We start from the raw sequence: 20,031 nt of genomic DNA, 5'->3' as shown, positions 1-20,031 counted from the left end.
AAAAGGTTGCGGGGGGGGGGGGGGGGGGGGGGGGTTTATTAGACAGCCAGGGGACAGAAATAATAGATTAAACTGTAGTAGAAAAAAACCAGAAACAACATGTTGATACAAATGGGGGGAGGGGTCGAAGTCAGCATGTGATCAGAAATACTGCATGTAGCAATGTGAATTTCCTGACTTGCGATGAGCAGGAGGAAAAACACAGACAAACCAATCGGCTTCTACTTTCCAGGTCATCATGTCGCACGCATTGGCTATGTGTGCGCATATATATGACGTGGAAGTAGTGCCGGGGATATTGTACGTCATTAACAAAGCGACGCACAAATCTGCGTGCTATCATCACGTTTGTCTTACACATGTCTTGCCATAACTTGGAAATGGATGGTGGATTTTTCTTGGCACAGTTGGATTTTTTTGCTGGGAGGCAACAAGCTGGCAGGCCAGGACCGGAGCTAAGGCGACCCATTCATCAAGATCCTGCCCACATTCGCCCTCGCCTACCCCCACCCATGTGTGTGCAGGGGATATTGTACGTCATTAACAAAGCGACGTACAAATCTGCGTGCTATTATCACATTTGTCTTACACGTGTCTTGCCATAACTTGGAAATGGATGGTGGATTTTTCTTGGCACAGTTGGATTTTTTTGCTGGGAGGCAACAAGCTGACAGGCAACAAGCTGGCAGGCCAGGATCGGAGCTAAGGCGACCCATTCATCAAGATCCTGCCCACGTTCGGCCTCGCCTACCCCCACCCATGTGTGTTCCGTCCACAGGTGGTGTTGGAAGACATGTCAGACAGGAAAATGACTACCGCTTGTCCCGACCAGCTATATATGAGCTGTATGAGGAAATACGAGCTGACTTTGACCCACCCACTGCAAGATCTCTTGCAGTACCTGGGCTGGTGAAGCTTTTGATTGTTCTGCAGTTCCTTGCCACAGGGACATTCCAGCATGTATTAGGGGATAACAGCGGTGTGGACCAGTCTACTGTTTCAAGACATCTAACAAAGGTACTATTCTGATTTTCGCACTACCCCCTCCCCGTCTTGCCTCCATGGTGTCTGCTCTGCCCTCCTCCCTCTTTGTTACACCCCCTTCTCATATCTTTCTTACAGCACCATCCACTTGTATTCATTTTTAGGACTGCTCACATTCCCGAGCCATGATGAGTTAAAAAAGTGCATTACCAAATATGCCACATACACTATGACCCCCCCACCCCCCTTTGCTCTATATTGCAGGTTCTGCGTGCCCTGAAAAGATGTGTTCACAAGCACATTACATACCCTGCGGGGGAAGAGGAGCAGAAGAGGATCAAGCAGGAATTTTACAAGATTGCTGGCATGCCCTGGGGGCTATTGACTGCACACATGTTGCCTTCACCCCGCCTATGGATCAAGAAATACAGTACCGTAACCGCAAGATGGGATACTCGCTGAATGTCCAAGTGGTGTGCGATGCAAACCTTAGGATCCTCGATGTTGTGTTACGTTATCTGGGGAGCTGCCATGACTCTTACATCTTGTCAAACAGTGCGATGGGGAAGAAATTTGCCAAGGGAGAATTCGGACAAGGGTGGCTTCTTGGTGTTTTTGTGTTTTAACAGATGTGGCAGTGGTGCCAGAGGGGATGCATATGACACCTGTTTTAAAAGTGGCACTACACAGCTATGAGAGGCCTCTGTTTGGCATACTGTTAGGCGCTGATAACAATGTATTGTTGTGTTCTTGCAGGGGATGCTGGATATGGATCCAAAACATGGCTACTGACCCTGCTCACAGCGCCCTGCTCGGAGGCAGAGAATTGCTACGAGTCACACATCTTGACTAGGTGTACTATTGAGCGGACCTTCGGGGCACTAAAGAGCCGGTTTTGCTGCTTGCACCTTTTCGTGGGATCTCTGCAATATTCCCCTGATAAGGTGGCGGACATAGTGACTATGTGCTGCATGCTGCATAACATCGTACTGAAGCATCGCCTAGAGATCAACATAGTACTGCCTCCAGAAGTGGACATAACCCCTTTGGACAGAGGATCCGATGTAACCAGGAGAAATGCCGTGCAACAGCAGCTGATCCGGGAGTACTTTGGCATGTGTAGTCAGCTACCACTTGTGCATTACTGTATTGTATATATGAGTTGCCAAGGTAACATATATACCAAGAAGACATATATGCATAGCGTTCTTTAAACCACAGCTAATATTTAATTCATTAGACAGACCATCTGTATGAATACTTTAATTGTTCATTTATTTATATCATACAAGTAAAAACTTGTGAAAACCCTTGTGTACAATGTACACAATATCACATATAACCATGATGAGTACAGATACGTTTTTTTACTACAAAAAAGCACTGCATATAACCAATGTTTATTAGTTCAGTAACAAAAACATGTGTGCTACTGTCACCTTTACCAAGGTTTGTCAAGGACAAAAAAATAGTACAATTAGAATACACACCTCAATTCTATCGACACGATATGTTAAAAAAGTGCATTAAGAAACAGACAGACTTTGCTGTTCAAGGTGTTCCACTTGCACCGTCACGCAAGACTGACGGATCTTGCTGTTTCACTGTGCCTTGAAAAAAGAAACAAAAAAGTTGTTGTGAATTCTGAACACATGTATCAGTGTATCTTGTTAGGGGGGTGGGGGCAGTCTCATACCACAGTACTCATAACGTACCGTATCTGAGGACACAAGGGCTTGAGGTTTCGGTAGGACAACGCGACAGAGAATAGCTGGTAATTGGGGCTGCAAGGAAACAAAACAAAAAACAACTTTTAAAAGTATACATTATGGGTGTGTCTGGTGGCTGTGAAGATGTAAACATGTGTATGCGCGGAAAAATACTGTACTATTTACTACTGACAGGGGGGCCTGGGATATGGAAGTGGCCTGTAGTCCTGAACATGGGAAAATACAAGAGTGGCTGGGACACAAGGGAGGGATAGTGAGAAGGCCACAAGCCCTGCATCTGAATAAAAAAGAGTTTAAAAGTACATTTGCCAACAATACTTACTATTGAGAGAGGGGCTGCTACACAGGGGAGGGACAGGAGGGTGTCCTGTGGTCCTGCCTGTGAATAAAAAAAAAGGTGCATTTGGTAAAGGTGAGCGTGAAAAAATTAACTATCGAGTGAGGGGCTGGGACACAAGGGAGGGATAGTTAGGAGGCCAGAAGCCCTGGCTGTGAGGATAGAAAAAACAAGTGTGCGTCTTGTAAATATTTCGGCTACTTCCAAGCCATTAAACACAGAGGGCTGGCCTCTGTGAGTAAGGACAAGGAAGTGCCAGGCTGTAAATTATTCTATACTGACTCCTTTACCTGATAGAGTGGTAGACTAAACCCAACTAATTAGGGAGCTAGATAAAGATAAATAAAGAGAATGAGAGAGAGGTTTTCATTTAAAGTTTATTACTTACCAATAGCAAGCCATACAAGTGAATTATAAGAATACTAGTAAAAAAAGGCCCGTTTCCGAAACCAATGAAACGGGCGCTAGCATGTGTTTATTTTTGTGTGTGTGTGTATGTGTCACAGAGTTATTTTGTGTGTGTGTGTGTGTGTGTGTGAGTGTGTGCAGGTTGTTGATGTGTGTCTTTTTTTGTTTTGTTTTTTGCTTGGGGGTTGGGGGATGTGCTGTGCTGTGCTGGCAAAGTGGGTTGGATTGGTGTGTGGCTTTGAGGGTGTGTTTCTGTTGTATTGTGTGTGTGTGGTTTTGTCTGTCAAGGAGGTTTGTGGAGGGGGGTCTTTCTGTTGGTGAAATGTAAATGTGGTTGTAGGGGGGTCAGCCTTTGTTGAGTGTTGTTTTTTTTTTGTGTTGTGCTGAGGCAGCAGTGTTGTTTTAGATGGGCGGAAGGTAGAGGAGCACGTTCTTTGTCGGTATTTTTTGGCCGTTTCAGGGCTGCTGTAGGGGAATGCTGGAAGAGAAATGTGCTGTTGGAAGCAGCGCCATCTTTTTCCATTGGGCTGGGGTTCTGGGCATCCTGGAGGTGGGTGACGGCTTGCCTGAGGACGGGGATGGTAGTTTTAAGTTGGCGGAAGGGAGAAGAGCACAGTCTCGGGCCGTCGGGGGGTGATACGGTATGTTTGGTCCATTTCAGGCCGGCTGCAGGGGAATGCTGGAACATTTATGCGCTGCAGGAATCAGCGCCGTCTTTTTCCAGGTGCTCGGGGAATCCCCGAGGTGGGAGACAGCTTGCCTGAGGCTGGGGATGGTTGGGCACGTCCTTGGCCGTTTCGGCAAAAGGGGAAGAGGAAGGGGGTGGGGATTTACCTGCAGCCGCCTGAGAAACCATGTATTCTTTGTTTGTTTTGTATTATTAGTTTGCATTTCTGTTGAAGAAAGAGTGGATGCCTTTCGAATGATGGAGGTGGTGCGTCGGTGTGCGGTTGTTTCGTTAGTTTGGCAGCCAGTCTCAAGCGATTCCTAGGCAGGGAAGGAGTACTACTCCCCCTTCCTTGGTCGCTGTTTGCTGCTGGCTGGGTCACGGGTAATCCTTCCAGCTGGGCCGCAGCTTGTCCTGTTCACCCACGTCCCAGATGGTGACGGGCACGTTGTTTTCCGGCTCCTCTGACTCCATGTCAAGCGATCCCAAATATAGTCTGTGCTATAGACCCTCTGGCACTCTTCAGTACTGGCATTAGGCATTTAAAAAATTCTCCCCCCCTCCCCCGGTCTATTTTTGCACATACCCACAGCAGGAATATTCTTCTCTCGTTCCAGCGGTGGTTCTGTGCTCTCTGTGCTGCACAGATAATGAGCCATTCTGCTGGGGAATGCTCCTCCCTTATTGTCACGTAGTTTCCTCTGATTGGTCCGTCTTACGTTGCCTAGTGTTGCCTGGGAACGGTGTTGTGATGGTCCTTTGTGTTTCAGAATGTTGAGGGTGTTTTTTCTGATTGGTCCGTCATGTGAGGGTGGGGCAGAGAGACATGGTCAGTGTTGTGGCTTCACCACCATGAATCCATGAACCCTTCAGTGAGTGACTGAGTGACTTCAGAATGTTGTCTTCAGAACGTTGAGGGTGAGTTTTATTATAGTAGATGGACATATTCTTAGGGAGATCCATGGGACAGAGTGACCAGCAGGTCTAACATGTCCCGGACTTCTCCATTTGCATATGAGCTGTCAGTTTCTTAAATACCCTTTTGGCCAACACTAATTTCAATTAGCCTCAAAAACTGATAAACATGTTTACGCTTTCCAGATGGCCATTATCACACCCCTCACCGCAGATTTTCATAACTGTCCCAGGAAAAAGCCCCTTCTTTCCACACCTGGTCTTCTGACGTCCATACTGGACTTTTAACCACAACTTCTTGTTTTTGCCCTGTACCTGGTTTTTATTAAATTCTTTTCAGTTATTTTGTCAGAACCCAGTTTCGACATCTGCCAACTGCCAAACTGGCACAAACAAGTGTCACTGAATTCTGGTTATCATTTTGATACAAACGGGCCCCTTGATTTCTAATTCTAGGTCTATCAAATCTGCTTGACCTATCTTTTTCCAAAAGGCTTCAGACTGCACCATTTTTCTACATCTCCCCTCTTGCTGGCCCCAATAGTGAGGGCAGCACCTAAAGAACATCCAAGTTGTTACCATCTATTCCAGAGGGTGCTTAGACTATCACTATCCTATGAGGGGGTGTAGTATGCCTCTGATATCTTCATGCAACATGTACAGTGCAAAGCGAGAAACATCATGCATAGGCTTTGACATATGCATATTGATTAGGGGTATGGGGTTTCCCTTTACACTAACCAACCCCTGGGTCTGTCATAAATCCTATCATCACCCCTCTGGAGACTTAGTGAAATCTGCGGTGAGACATGCAAACAGGTCTGTTTATAAAAATCTATCAACCTGCAAGCTTGATTACATTATATATATATATATATATATATATATATATATATATATATATATGATATTCTTATACAATATTTTTCTTAATATAACATTTTTTCTCTTAAGCTGATTAATACATATTATTGCAGGTTACATATTGATTAGCAAGGTTACGTATTGATTAGCATTGTTTAATATTTTGCAAAACCATGAATATAATACTGCTAAATAGCAGCAGGTCCTTCTACTGCAAAGCTTCTTGAAAAGTGCATAGGGAAATAATCCAATGTTTCTGTCCCTTCAGCAACTTTTGTCATGATATTTTCATACAAGACATATCGTCCTGCAGGATCTTTCTTGCTTGTAGTGGTTTCAATTATGCGTTCTACTAATCCTCCAGAGCAAGGGATTATACAGCATCCTACAAGCACAAAGAGGCAATTACCACTATGATAGTGGTTGATGCTGAGATGATAAATGTTTTCCATTTACCAAAGGCTTTATCCATCCAACCAAGATGTATCAACACCAGAGTTTGTAGCTAGTTCCTCAGAAAGTGAAGTGAGGCCTTCCAATGCTGTGGTTATTGACCCATCTGGAGCAGTATTGTTAGGGATAAAGGTATAACACTGGGTACCAATTTTCTTACAAACCCCTCCTTCTGCGGCCAACAATTGGTCAAGAACCATCCAGTTCTCCATGGCCATTCTGCTCGTGGCATCCAACTGAGCTGCTATACCTTGAACAGCATCTCTGGTGTAATTCATAAGCCTTTCCTGATTGTAATATATGTAATTAATCCAGTCTACATTCTTGTTGATGGTAGCCCACCAAAAGAAAACAGACTCAAATCCAGCAGCAATCTGGTTACGGGCCTTAAATTCATCAGGAACCCCTCTTGGAATACCAATTGCATCAATGTAGTCCCGGTCATCAAAAGATCCGGGCACTGCATGTCTCTTCACTCGTTGGGAAGAAACAGTGTGTGTGTGGGGGGGGGGGGGGGGGGGGGGAGCATGGAGGCAATGACAATTGGAATTATCAATTTTACCAAGGCACATGTTCCTGTCCAACTTCTCTGGAGAGTATGGTAGAGAGTGTTGGTTCCACAATACCACCATATATCTGCTTGGGCTTGAGATAAATCAGTAATATTTAGGTCACATAGGGAACCTTTGCCAAGGGTGGTGTTGCAATTAGTCAAGTTACCTAAAAAGCATGGATTTCTGACTGAATGTCTGTCCAAACATGTGTAGAACACAGTGTCAGGGTCTGGAATCCTAAATGCGGGGGGTACCCTCATTTGTGGGGGTAGGTACATAAGTAATGCCACACTGGGAAAAGACCGAGGGTCCATCGAGCCCAGCATCCTGTCCAAGACAGCAGCCAATCCAGGCCAAGGGCACCTGGCAAGCTTCCCAAACATACAAACATTCTATACATGTTATTCCTGGAATTGTGGATTTTTCCCAAGTCCATTTAGTAGCGGTTTATGGACTTGTCCTTTAGGAAACCGTCCAACCCCTTTTTAAACTCTGCCAAGCTAAATGCCTTCACCACGTTCTCTGGCAACGAATTCCAGAGTTTAATTATGCGTTGGGTGAAGAAGCATTTTCTCTGGTTTGTTTTACTACACTGTAGTTTCATCGCATGCCCCCTAGTCCTAGTATTTTTGGAAAGTGTGAACAGATGCTTCACATCCACCTGTTCCACTCCACTCATTATTTTATATGCCTCTATCATGTCTCCCCTCAGCCATCTCTTCTCCAAACTGAAAAGCCCTAGCCTCCTTATTCTTTCTTCATAGGGAAGTCGTCCCATACCCACTATCATTTTAGTTGCCCTTCGCTGCACCTTTTCCAATTCTACTATATCTTTCTTGAGATGCGGCGACCAGAATTGAACACAATACTCAAGGTGCGGTCGCACATCCTCACACCTGTTTTCCATACCTTTCCTAATAATACCAAACATTCTATTTGCTTTCCTAGCTGCAGCAGCACACTGAGCAGAAGGTTTCAGTGTATTATTGACGACGACACCCAGATCCCTTTCTTGGTCCGTAACTCCTAACGTGGAACCTTGCATGACGTAGCTATAATTTTGGTTATTTTTTCCCACATGCATCACCTTGCACTTGTTCACATTAAACGTCAACTGCCATTTAGCCGCCCAGTCTCCCAGTCTTTTAAGGTCCTTCTGTAATTTTTCACAATCCTCTTGCGAGTTAACGACTTTGAATAACTTTGTGTCATCAGCAAATTTAATTACCTCGCTAGTTACTCCCATCTCTAAATCATTTATAAATATATTAAAAAGCAGCGGTCCTAGCACAGACCCCTGAGGAACCCCACTAGTTACCCTTCTCTATTGTGAATACTGCCCATTTAATCCCACTCTCTGTTTCCTATCCTTCAGCCAGTTTTTAATCCACAATAGGACATTACCTCCTATCCCATGACCCTCCAATTTCCTCTGTAGTCTTTCATGAGGTACCTTGTCAAACGCCTTTTGAAAATCCAGATACACATTATCACACTGGTTCCCCTTTGTCCACATGTTTGTTTACTCCTTCAAAGAATTGAAGTAAGTTGGTCAGGCAAGATTTCCTCACACAAAAGCCGTGCTGACTTGGTCTCAGTAATCCATGTCCTTGGATGTGCTCTGTAATTTTGTTTTTAATAATAGCCTCTACCATTTTCCCCAGCACCTACGTCAGACTCACCGGTCTATAATTTCCCGGATCTCCCCTGGAACCTTTTTTGAAAATTGGCGTTACATTGGCCACCCTCCAATCTTCCGATACCACGCTCGATTTTAAGGATAAATTGCATATCACTAACAGTAGCTCCGCAAGCTCATTTTTCAGTTCTCTCAGTACGCCAGGATAAATACCATCCGGTCCTGGAGATTTGCTACTCTTCAGTTTGCTGAACTGCCCCATTATGTCCTCCAGGTTTACCGTGAAGTCAGTAAGGTTCTCCGACTCGTCCGCTTGAAATACCATTTCCGACACCGGTATCCCACCCAAATCTTCCTTGGTGAAGACTGAAGCAAAGAATTCATTCAATCTCTCCGCTACGTCTTTGTCTTCCTTGATTGCCCCTTTTAAGGTAAGATAAGGGTGATGTTTGTCAAGATGTTGACAGGATTGGTTAATGGTTTCTTTAGGTTGGAGTAACTCTAACATACACCAAAAACCATCTGGATTGTTGAAGATTTCCAAGGGAAAAGGGACCACTGTAGGTTCTGCCCTTGCATGAGCGCAGAAATAACAGTTGGAAACGTTCAAACTAGCAGTGGTATAATGGGCCCATTCAAGCCATAAATTGGAATCACCAAATCCAGTTTCCAATGTAACCAAATCCTTGGCACTATTAATTCGTGTGACTTGGTAAGGAATTTTGACTTCTGGGGCTTTGGTTGGCATCAGGGGATTGCTGTGCTCCGTTTTGGGAGGCGCAATTATGAGGAATGTGGCAATGGGATCCCTTCCTGTAGCATCTATTCCAAGTGAATAGGCCCTGTAAGTAGCTGCTGTTACACCTCGAAAGGTGATAGCAACAGGGTTGCATTTAGTCATCTGATAGTGACTGGCATCTATTCTTGGCTCTAGAATTGTAATACTTTTCCTCAGTGGATTATCATTACCTTGGTATTGTCCTTGGCCTGCATACCACCAAACCTGTGACCAACCTCCGCATGAGGCAAAAGGGCAGATATACATGTTAAATGTAGAGTAATACCTTTGGTAGGGCAATTCACCACATCTAGTGAAGGCACAGACATCAAGGGTGACAGTAACTGTCTCATTGGTTGGGGCTAACACCACCCTGTAGGGAATCAAGTTCTCAGGCCCTATAATCTGAGGTATTGAAGGTACCAGAATGATAGTAAGGTAATACAACAGGAAGAAAAAGATAGTCATGGCTGAGCCGGTCTGGGACATCAAGGTCAAAGGGTATAATGTAGAAGTTACTGAGATAGTTTCAGGGGAGACCACCGAAGAGAGAATATTATGAAAACCAGGATTAAACCAAGTGTTTCAGCTAGAACTGAAGTCAAGAAAAGTACTATTCCCATATAAAACAGGTATGGATAAAGCATCAAGTAGGGGTGTATTCCGGGAAGATTCTGGTTGCACCGGCAGGAGAAAGAGTGTATACCTCTAAAGGTCTATCCCTAACTGTCCTAAAGAATAACTAAGGTCTCCAGCCAGTGTTAAGTAGATTGTATGTGACAAGCCAGAAGTCGACTGCTTCTCCAGTCTCGGGTCTAAGCAATGGTATATCTGTCTGCTCTATCCGTATTGCTATACTTCCTCCAAATATAGGAAGTATGTCAATTATGTGCCTGTCAGGGCCAATGGTCCAGGGATCAAGCAGTGACTCACACAATACCTGATATCTGGTTATGGGGTCCCAAGATGGATTATCTTCAGGGGCAGGGTCCCAAAGAGGGAGTGGCGAGGATTGGGAGCTGTCTGTTTCGGTCATGCAATGGAAAAGAAAACTTAGGAAAAGGAAAAGTGAGATTATAGATCAAGCGTTAAGCAACAGTGTAGTCTGGATAAAGGCGGGTAGCCACAGAAGACCCTCTACTATCCAGAGAAATACAATTAATTTCAAGGGGTCTACTCCCAATTTTCCTCAGCCAGGGCTTCCACCCAATCTGAAAAAGATTATATGTGACCAACCAAAAATCTACCACTTCCCCTGTTTCAGGCCTTATTAGAAGGAAGTCACCCTGTTCGACTTTAATTATTCCGCACCTGTTGAATATAGCAAAGATATCAACTATGTGTCTATCTGGGCCAATACCCCAGGTTTCAAGCAATGGTTCACACAATAATTGATATCTCTCTATAGGGTCCCGAGTGGGAATGTTGGTTGGTGCGGGGTCCCAAAGTGTGGAGAGATCAAGGTCAGGGCTGATTTGACTCATACAGGGGGAAGAAATTTGTCAGGTCAGCTGAGTGAAAAGAAATAGGGCAAAATATTGTAATGAAAGTATAGAAACCAGATGAGAGCAAGGATTATAGAGAGTGTAAGGAAAAGGATGGAAAGGAGAAATTCAACAAAAATTTCCCAAAAGTTTAATTCGGGGGGGGGGGGGGGGGGGGGGGGGGGATAGGTTGCCCTTGGTCAACCATTAATTTTCGAAGAAGGAGAACGTATTCAGGCAAGGTGGAATTTTCAGTAGGCAAGATATCAGTCAAGATAGAGTTTTTGATAGGAGTGGGAAGGAGTCTGGTAGGGGTAGGGAAAAGCCCAGAAGGTGAAGTAAAATGTTCAGTAGGAAAAGTAGCAATTTCAGTGAAGTTTGTTACAGGGAGGGTATCAGGAAGGGTAGGAGACTGTCTGATTGTCAGCAGGAAGGATGCTCAATGTGGAATTTTCAACAGGTAATACTGAATTATCTGTGGAAAATATATCTAGCGTGAAGTTCTCAGCTGGCAATGTAGGGTTACCAGTGGAGAGAAAACTGGGCCCTGTGAAATTATCAAGAGGAATGATATTCAATGTGGAGTTTTCAGCTGATAATGTGTAATTACCAGTTGAAAAAATAGAACTCTCAGTGTAGGTGTCAACAGGGAAGTTATTACTGTTATCAAACCTTACAAGCAAATAGAGGGTAAGTCCTAAACAGAAAGCAATGAAACATATAAGTCCAACGACACACAGTAGAGCAGTCGGGCAACAAATGAAAATAGAGTACTCCTGTACAAAGGTGTACTCCTGTTAAGAGCTGCCAGTGTCTTCTGAATTTTCAGAAGAGTCTTCAGACCAGTAAGTTGAAAGTTCGTTGCTTGGCTCAAGTTGAGTAGAAGCAGAAGGATCTGTTGCAATTACAGTTAGTTCAATTTGTTCAATTTGACCAGGATCAGGCTCAGTAATTTTGGCGAGGGCAGAAAGGTCAGTAATAGTAGGTTCTCTTTGAAGAACAGCAGTCGGTGTAACTAAGCAGATGGTCTCCTGTAAAGGAATATCATCGGTGGTAAAGTTCTTTTGCATTTAGGTAGTAATTAGTCCAGCAATGCAAAATAAGACTGGTAGAGGTTCAGTATGTTGGAAATTTCAAGATGAATATTCTGGAGGGCGACCCGGTCTGGAGAATTAGGATCAATCAATTCTCCTACCAAAACTTGCAAATTCACAAGTCTGGCTCGTGGATCAGGAACTGGTGGTGGTGGTATGGGTATCAGTGGGAGTGGCACCTGTTGATCTTGTGCAGGTAGCTGTCCTTGTGGTGGCTGGGCTGGTAACAACTGCTTCTGCAACTGGGTAAACTCGTATATCTTTCAAGTGGACCCAAGACGTGTGGTCCTGTAGCTTGACTGCTGTGGCGGATAGAGCCTCAACTTGGAAGGGTCCAATGTAAATTGGGTCTTTCCATGTCTTGTGTGTGTAATACTTCCGGTGTACAAGGTCTCCAACTTTGAGAGCCTTGGTGTTGCCAGTAGCGGGTTTATTATTATTACCCCCTCTTCTGTCTGAGATAGCCTGCAGGATCGAAGACAGAGAAGTAATGATAGTCTATAAAACATCCCAATAAATAGAGTATTGATCTGGTAAATGATTGGCAGGTTTACCAGCTAGGAGGTGCATGTTGCGACCTGTACAAAGTTGAAATGGAGTCAGCTTTAATGAGGCAGATGGAGTGGCTCTAAGGGATAAAAGAGTCAATGGAAGGGCATCCAGCCAATTTTTAATTCCATTTGCCATCAGCTGTCTCAATTTAGTTTTCAATAACCCATTGTAGCGTTCAACAAGGCCATTACTGGTAGGTTTATAAACACAAACAGTTCTGTGGGTTATACCCAAAGCAAGAAAAAATGAGTTGAGGAATTCATTAACAAAATGTGTTCCATTATCAGTAGTAATTTTACATGGAATGCCAAATCTGGGAATAATTTCATTACAAAAAGACTGGGCCATAACTTGGGCCGTTTCTCTAGTACATGAAAAAGCTTCTATCCACTTTGAAAAAGCATCCACGCAGACAAGCAGATACCTTTTGCCTCTTACAGGTGTCTGCATGTCCGTGAAATCTACATGCCAATGCTGGCCAGGTCCTTGCACAATGGGCAAGTGGCCAGCAGGTACAGCGGGTCCACGCTTTGGAGTGTACAGAAAATATTTGTAACAATTCTGAACAACAGTTTTACATTGCTGTAACAGCTGAGGCGCCCACAGTTTAGAAGAAAGTTGATCATATAAAGTATTAGCATTTAAATGTAAAGGATAATGTAAAACATGTAGTAGAAGGGATAAAGTATACTGTGAAGCACACAATTGACCACATGGGTGTGTCCAGAGACCTGCAGGATTAATGGAGCAACCAGCAAGCTTCCACTGCTTGAGTTCTGCTTGTGTCACAGATGACAGCAAAGTAGCTGAAAAATCAGAAAGGGGTGGGTCAGGAGGTGGGGTGACATCAAGGGAAGGAGTTTCGGATGGGGGGTGTCAGAGGGAGGGGTAGGAGATGTGTCAGGGGGCGTGTCAGGGGTGTGTGGTAGGGTGTGTGTCAAGGGGAGGAGTAAGGGGAATGTTAAGGGGTGGGGTAGGAGGCAGAGCCAGGGTGGGGAAAAGGGGTGTGGTCAGAGAGTGTGACCTCACAGCATCAGTGGTCAAACTGAGGGAGTGGTCACGCACGAACGTCACTTCCCGGGCCAGCTCATCAGCTAAATTGTTCCCATTAATGGCAAAGGAGAAAGTAGTTTCCTGGTGAGACCTTATCCAGGTAATACCTGTGCGGAGGCCTTTCTTATGGCGCTGTTGAAGTGCCTCAAAAAGGGCAGTCCACAGAGGTAAGTGACTTAATGGCTGACCAGTGGAGGATATCATTCCCCTCTGGTTCCATTTTCGGACATGTGAATGCAAGGAGGAGAAAACATAGTCAGAATCAGTGACTATAGACAGGTCTGTATTTAGGGCTTTGAATTATAACACAAACTACCACTGACAATTCAGCAGTTTGGGCAGTAAATGTATCGGGTAGTCTAAATTGCACCGGATCAAGTATATCCTCTTCCGGTGTGAACCGTAAGGCAGCAAAACCTGCTCTACCGTTCTGGTATGAGCCATCAGTGAACCACAGTTCTCCATCCTGCAAGATTTCATAGTGAACAGCCAGGGAATCAGGCAAGGGTGGCAAGTGAGCGGTACACTGGTGGGGAAATAGGGCACCAGGTACTGTTTGTGTCATTGTAAGCATAGGATCTAACCGTTGAAGGTCAGTCAAGGTCAAAGGGTGTATAGAGTGTACAACACTAAACAAAAGCACTTGGTATTTCTGCAGGCGTGAAACAGTCATGGGACTAATCTGCTTATCTAAAAGATACTTAACATCATGTGTGGTGTGCAAAATCATAGGGAGGTGGGGGATATAGCTTTACAGCTTAGTGATCGCGGTAGAGGCCACGACTAACCCTTTCTCACAGGTAGCAAATGCTTTTTCAACAGGGGTAAAGGTACGAGAAAGGTAACCACAAGCTATATCCTCATCTGCCTGTGTAATTAAACAAGACCATGTGTCTTCAGAGTGCACTACCCATAAATGAACATTCTGGGACACATCAGTAGTAGCTAAAGGAGAGCTAAGCATTACATCCTTAACCAAAGACATCAAATTTTCAGTTTCATCAGCAGTAAAGTGCAGAGGATCATGTTTAAGTTTTTGTTTTCCCTGTAATTTGTGATAGAATTCCTGAGTGCGGGCTGAGTAGTCCGGGATCCAGAGTCTGCAAAAGTTAAGCATTCCCAGCACTGCTCGAAGGTCAGAGACAGTTGCAGGCATGTGCAAAGAAGAAACGTGTTGCAGAGTATCTGGACCCAGGCCTCTTTCACGAGGGCAAATCTGGTGGCCAAGAAAGGTAACCTGAGATTGAGCTACTCTTAATTTCTTTCGGTTAACTATATACCCCTTTGAGGCCAGAAAGGACAAGAAATCATAGGTGACCTTCAAACAGGTATCAAAATCAGGACAAGTGATGAGCATACGTATTGTACAATAGCTGTATGGGGTGGTAAAACATAACGTTCCTGTTTAAATTCCCGTATGTGTTCTGCAAAGGTTTGAGAAAAGATGGACGGGCTATCAATGAAACCTTGTAGAAGGCGTGTCCATTGATAGGTAGTGTTATCAAACTGAAAGGCCATAAGAGGGCGGCTCTCAGTATCAAGTTTAATAGAGAAAAAGGCATTGGATAGATCAATAGTAGAATGATAGTTCTGTAAAGTGATGCTGTTCAAAAGTGTAGTTGGATTTTCCAAATTGGGGAAAATAGGGGTCACAACCTCATTCAAGCCTCTCAAGTCTTGAACTATATGCTAATTGCCTGGCTCCTTCTTCTTAACTGGGAACAATTGGGTATTATATGGGGAATGACATTTTTCAATAATGCCCTGCTGTAATAGGGAGCTAATTTGTTCCTGGGCACCAGCAATGACTTCAGGTTTTAAAGGGTACTGAAAAATCTTTGGTCCTTTGCATTCAGGCCTAAGCTGAATGTGATGTGAGCGATTATATACTTCCCCATAAGGAAACTCGGGCGATGCCCATAAGTAGCCAGGTAACTTGTTAAGAGTATCAGTTACTTGTTTGTCCACATACGAAGTAACTGCCATTAACAGGGAATTATTTTCAGTGGCACTGGATAAGTCAAAGTGAATTTCAAATTTGAACTGTGTCAGCAAGTCTCTACCAAGTAGATTAACAGGGCAGAGGGGGGCATATAACAATGGGGCTGATAACTGTTTATCCGCATACCGTATGGGCAGTGGTTCCAGTAAAGGGGTGTCCGTAGGAACCCCATCAAAACCAGTAGTTGTTATATTTTCAGAAGACAATTTCAAACACTTTTTCAGTTTGAATGGAACACTAGCAAGTACAGAGCAAGATGCGCCTGTGTCAATTAGGAAAGGGACAGGCACACCGCAGATGAGCAGTGTAATCATCGGGTCTTCGAAACCCACTTTAGTACGGACCATGCCTAGTCACTGTGGGCAGTGGTGTGCTGGAGCTGGCTCTCACCGGCTCGCGAGAGCCGGTTGTTGTTTTTTTCAGAATTTTAGGAGCCGGTTCTTAAAGTAGCTACTTTAACAACCGGCTCTCAAAATTTGGGCTCTGGTCCCCACCTGGCAGTGTTGACGGGCTCGTCCCCTGTAGTTTTTTGGGGCATCTTGTCTCACATGGCACTTCTTCTCATTTCTCCTCCTCCCCCGGCCCCAACCTCTCTTAGTGTCGCGCGAACCCGCGCTTAACATTGCTTTAAAAAAAAAAACCATGTCAGCAGGAACAGGCTGCTTCAGCCAATCCCAGGGGCCTTCCTTCAGCCCTCGGAGGCAGAACACGCTGAAGGAAGGACCCTGGGATTGGCTGAAGCAGCCTGTTCCTGCTGACGTGTTAACTGCTTAAAAAAAAATTAAATGGAGAAGGCGACGGGACGGGCAAGAGGCTGCAAGAGGCAAGGTACTCCAGTAACTATGTTCCTTCTCTTCCCTTCATGGTCTGACATCTATTTCCCTTTTCTCCCCATGCCCCGACGCTGCAGTCCTCTGAGCTTGGAGGCACATCTGTCCATGGTGCTGTAAAAGCACTTTTATCAAGCGCTCCTAGTCCTAGCAATGCTCCAGCAATCAAACCTGGCACATCCACTGTAATGTAGTTTAAGGGTAAACTGCTCCAAACAGACTAGCTGTCCTTCCACTACTAAAAGACAGAGATCGTTAACCTGCGGCTGTTTCAATAACTGTCTGTCTGCTACTCTTTCATGTATCTACTCTCATCAACAACCACTGCTCCAGAGTTGGCTGCAGCAACCCGTAAGGAGCACGAGCACAACGGTGGAACACCGGAAGCGGATGACCGTTCTGAATTAGCACATGTGCGGAGTTCTGCACACCACTTCTCTTTGCGCAGCGGCTAACGATGGGAACTGAGTGGCGGTAGAGCGGTGAGACATAGAAACCTGTTTGTCAACTGGAACAAAAAAAAAACAATTCCAAGAGGCGGGAAATTCACTCTCCTGTCACCACTACATTGCAGCGACAGTATTAACAACTGGTGAGCGATTTCCACTGTTTCCGCCTTGCTACAGCGCGAGACATGGCCTTCAGTTTCGGGACTGCGAGCGGTGCAGCTGCCAATCCGGGAACCGGTTAGTGAGTTGGAGAGGCGTTATATATGATCTCATCAGTTGCACATGGGTGGATGGAGGGCAGGGGGGGAGAGGAGGGTTGCTGGACATGGGTGGATGGAGGGGAGGGCAGGGGGGAGAGGAGGGTTGCTGGACATGGGTGGATGGAGGAGAGGGAAGGGAGAGAAGAAATGCTGGACATGGATGGATGGAGGGAAGGGAAGAGTGAGGAAGGAGATGAGATGAGGGAAAAGGAAGAGAAGAGAAACACTGCACATGGATGAAGAAAATAGGCAGAAGCTGGATCCACTGGACAGTCAAGTCTGCGAAGGACCCAGCTTTTACTTACAGATGTAGGGCAAGAAATGAAGAAGAAAGGCGGAAAGTAAAGAAATAAATGGAAAGGAAGCCCTGGAAACGGAGTTAAGAGGACAGATAGCAGCAGAATCGGATACTGGACCAGCATGATTAGAAAAACAAAGTCACCAGACAACAAAGGTAGAAAAAAAATAATTTTATTTTCATTATAGTGTTTGGAATATGTCCACTTTGAGAATCAGGTTCTCAACATTAAAAGTTTATATTTATTTACTTATTTATGGCATTTTATCCATTAAACATGAATCAGATTGTAACCTGGGATCATTTAAAAAAATTTTTCCTGGAGTAATGCATTGCCCCCCCCCCCCAGGCTCTCTCCCTGGCTATAGCCAGCTCTGCAATTTGGGGGGGGGGGCAAAGAGGTGGACGGGGGGTGCAGAGGTGGACCGGGGAGAGAGCCTGTTGCTAGACATTTACCAGCACACCACTGACTGTGGGTTGCGCTGATCGGGGTTCCAGAGTGGGAATGACTGCTGATCGGGGGGGGGGGGGGGGGGTGATGTCTCTCATTGCGGGGAAAATGTTGTGGTGGTTGGTTACATTCAGCAGCGAAGTGGCCAAGGCGATGGCAGCGAAAGCATTCAACATTCGCATGGCAATTTGGACTAGACTGTGAAGGGTAGTCCCAAGGTCGCCTGTTATTGTCGATAGGCCCTCTCTGGAAGCTCCTCTGGGGCTGTCGTCCCCAGGAATCGGGATAGTCAACCCTATGGTCATTTCTGTATGACTTTGGCTTGGGGCCTCTGGCATTATTGCTATTACGATTGCCAGAGTACATAGTGAGATTGTCATGTTCTCTACAAATGGATAGTTAGTACAGTGGGGAGGGCAGTTAGCGCAAGGATCCTGAGCTTCTGGTGAGGAGGAGAAGCTAGAGGATGAGGAATGGTCCCGAAGGTCTGAGTAGGATTCGGGGGTAGCTGGATAAACAGGTGAGCTATAGTTAGAAGTGGAAGGGCTGGATTGAGGAGATTTTTCACTGTCACTCTTGAATTTAGCAATTTTTAGGGTCATAAGGTGATTGCGCATGGCACGCTTCTTATGATCTTCATTTTGTTTATTTTTAACGAGAAGTCTGCAATGATGAAGAATGTGGTCTTTCATTTTGGGCCAGAGTTTATGCTAAAGCCCTACAGTATTGTCAAGACCCTCCTTAACCTTGGAAGGCAGAGTCTCTTTCAGGAGGTGGTAGAAAAGAGGGAGAGCATTCTTAGCATTGAATCTCTCTTCTGTTTCATCTCTATACAACTGTTACATTCTAATTATGTATCCGCCGATGGATTCCAAGTCTGGAGCCCATCGTTGTGAAGTAAGGACTGAAAAGTCTTTGTGAGGAGGGAAAGCTGTACGAATTTCTTTAAACAACTTTGCCTCTATTTCTTTTAAGGGGTTGCCATCATACTGGCTGTCAGGTATGAATTTGGCATAGCCAGCTTGGGCAAACAAGTCAGCCACACTGGCATGCGGCGTTCGGCCAAGCCGGGCCTTCATATCTCCCACTGAAAGGGTGGTACCCAGAGTGGATTCTTGAAGCTTACGAACCCACTTTATTCCCGCCTTGAACAATATCAGGCAGTTGTTGCACTAGGCTATTGAGTTCTACTGCAGATAAAGAGGTATACTCTGTGTGTGGAGTGCCACCGGACATTCTGTTCAGCAATGGCATGAGTTTAATGTTAGCAGGGACAGTAGCAGCAAAGCTAACATTCTGAGGGAACTGATTTTCATATTTTCTCCACACCTGTAGACCTTCAATCAGATACTGTATAGTTCTGTGGTGCCAGGTGGGATCAGGGTGATCAAAGATAAGGTTATAGGCTAACAACAATTTGTCTGTTGCCAGTGAACCATGGAGAGGAAATCGGGCAGACTGAGGAGCGAGGGTCCCAGACCAGCCGGACAGGTAGGAAGCCCAAGGTTGGGCGTAAAACCAAGAGTTTTCCTGTTGGGCCACATATTCATCAGGTGCACCTGGATTGATGGGCACTTGAAGTGGGGGGGGGGGGGGGGGGGGGGGGGTAACAACAGCCAGGCAATGAGCAGAGCCATCAGGGTCTAGGTAACCTTTAGGATTCCTAATCCTTGTGTTCTCAGCAATGCAGTGTTGGTCTGATCTGATTTTAAATTTTCACCCAACATTTGCGCTGGGGGAGCAGGGGTGTGAGACTTTTGGTAGTTCTTAATGTTTGTAAGGAGACCAGCAAGTTGAGAATGCACCTTCTTAAAAGGTGTAAGAAGGGTGTCGGGATCAACAGGGTCAGCAATGCTTGCAGCTTTCAATACAGCTTTAAGTGCTTGCTGAATGGTATCGACTTCATGGGTAACCGCAGAAAGTTTATCTTTCATAACATCAGAAGACTGAGTCTGTTGTAAGTGACCCACATCATTGATGATCTCAGCAAGTTTGTCATGCATGAGATCAAGGGACTGTAAACAAACAGGCTGGGGAAGGTCAGAGAATATTGAATCTGAAGACGTATTTTTGAGTATGGGTGGATGCACGACCTTACGGAGGGGGGGGGGGGGCAGTAGTACAGGGTACATGACTGGAAGCCGCAATGCAGGGAGCTTGTGCGGCGGAGCCAAAGGTATCCTGTATGTGCCCTAGGTCATGCGATATACCATCAAGCTGATGGCACTG

At 45.2% G+C, this 20,031-nt stretch overlaps 1 protein-coding gene and 1 long non-coding RNA gene across 3 annotated transcripts; one reads left to right on the top strand and one right to left on the bottom strand.

Annotated features, from left to right (window-relative positions):
- Positions 1–896: 896 nt before the first annotated feature.
- Positions 897–2,372, top strand: LOC115472807 (putative nuclease HARBI1). 2 transcript variants are annotated; one of them, XM_030207247.1, is made up of 3 exons: positions 897–1,017; positions 1,249–1,593; positions 1,741–2,372. In XM_030207247.1, the coding sequence occupies exons 2-3, from the start codon at positions 1,269–1,271 to the stop codon at positions 2,196–2,198; spliced, it is 783 nt and encodes a 260-aa protein (XP_030063107.1). In that variant the 5' UTR covers positions 897–1,017; positions 1,249–1,268; the 3' UTR covers positions 2,199–2,372. The 2 variants fall into 2 exon arrangements, 1 of the variants encoding a protein (XP_030063107.1); XR_003942560.1 differs by lacking the exon at positions 1,249–1,593.
- A 94-nt stretch (positions 2,373–2,466) lies between these two features.
- On the bottom strand, positions 2,467–3,093 carry LOC115472809. The gene is made up of 3 exons (XR_003942561.1): positions 3,037–3,093; positions 2,700–2,768; positions 2,467–2,594 (listed from the first exon to the last, which is right to left on the bottom strand). It is a non-coding gene; the product is annotated as an uncharacterized LOC115472809 (long non-coding RNA).
- Between the last annotated feature and the right edge of the window lie 16,938 nt (positions 3,094–20,031).

This window comes from Microcaecilia unicolor, chromosome 6 (assembly GCF_901765095.1).
Source record: "Microcaecilia unicolor chromosome 6, aMicUni1.1, whole genome shotgun sequence".
Taxonomy (NCBI): Eukaryota; Metazoa; Chordata; class Amphibia; order Gymnophiona; family Siphonopidae; genus Microcaecilia; species Microcaecilia unicolor.
Note: the sequence above shows the minus strand (reverse complement) of the source record. Positions and strands in the feature narration are given on the sequence as shown.

What these genes read in the sequence shown, in the direction of transcription:
- LOC115472807 (XM_030207247.1), top strand. Translation starts at nt 1,269, where the DNA reads ATGTGTTCACAAGCACATTACATACCCTGCGGGGGAAGAGGAGCAGAA. An exon ending in CGGACAAGGGTGGCTTCTTG is followed by an intron (nt 1,594 to 1,740) that starts GTGTTTTTGTGT and finishes GTGTTCTTGCAG; the next exon opens with GGGATGCTGGATATGGATCC.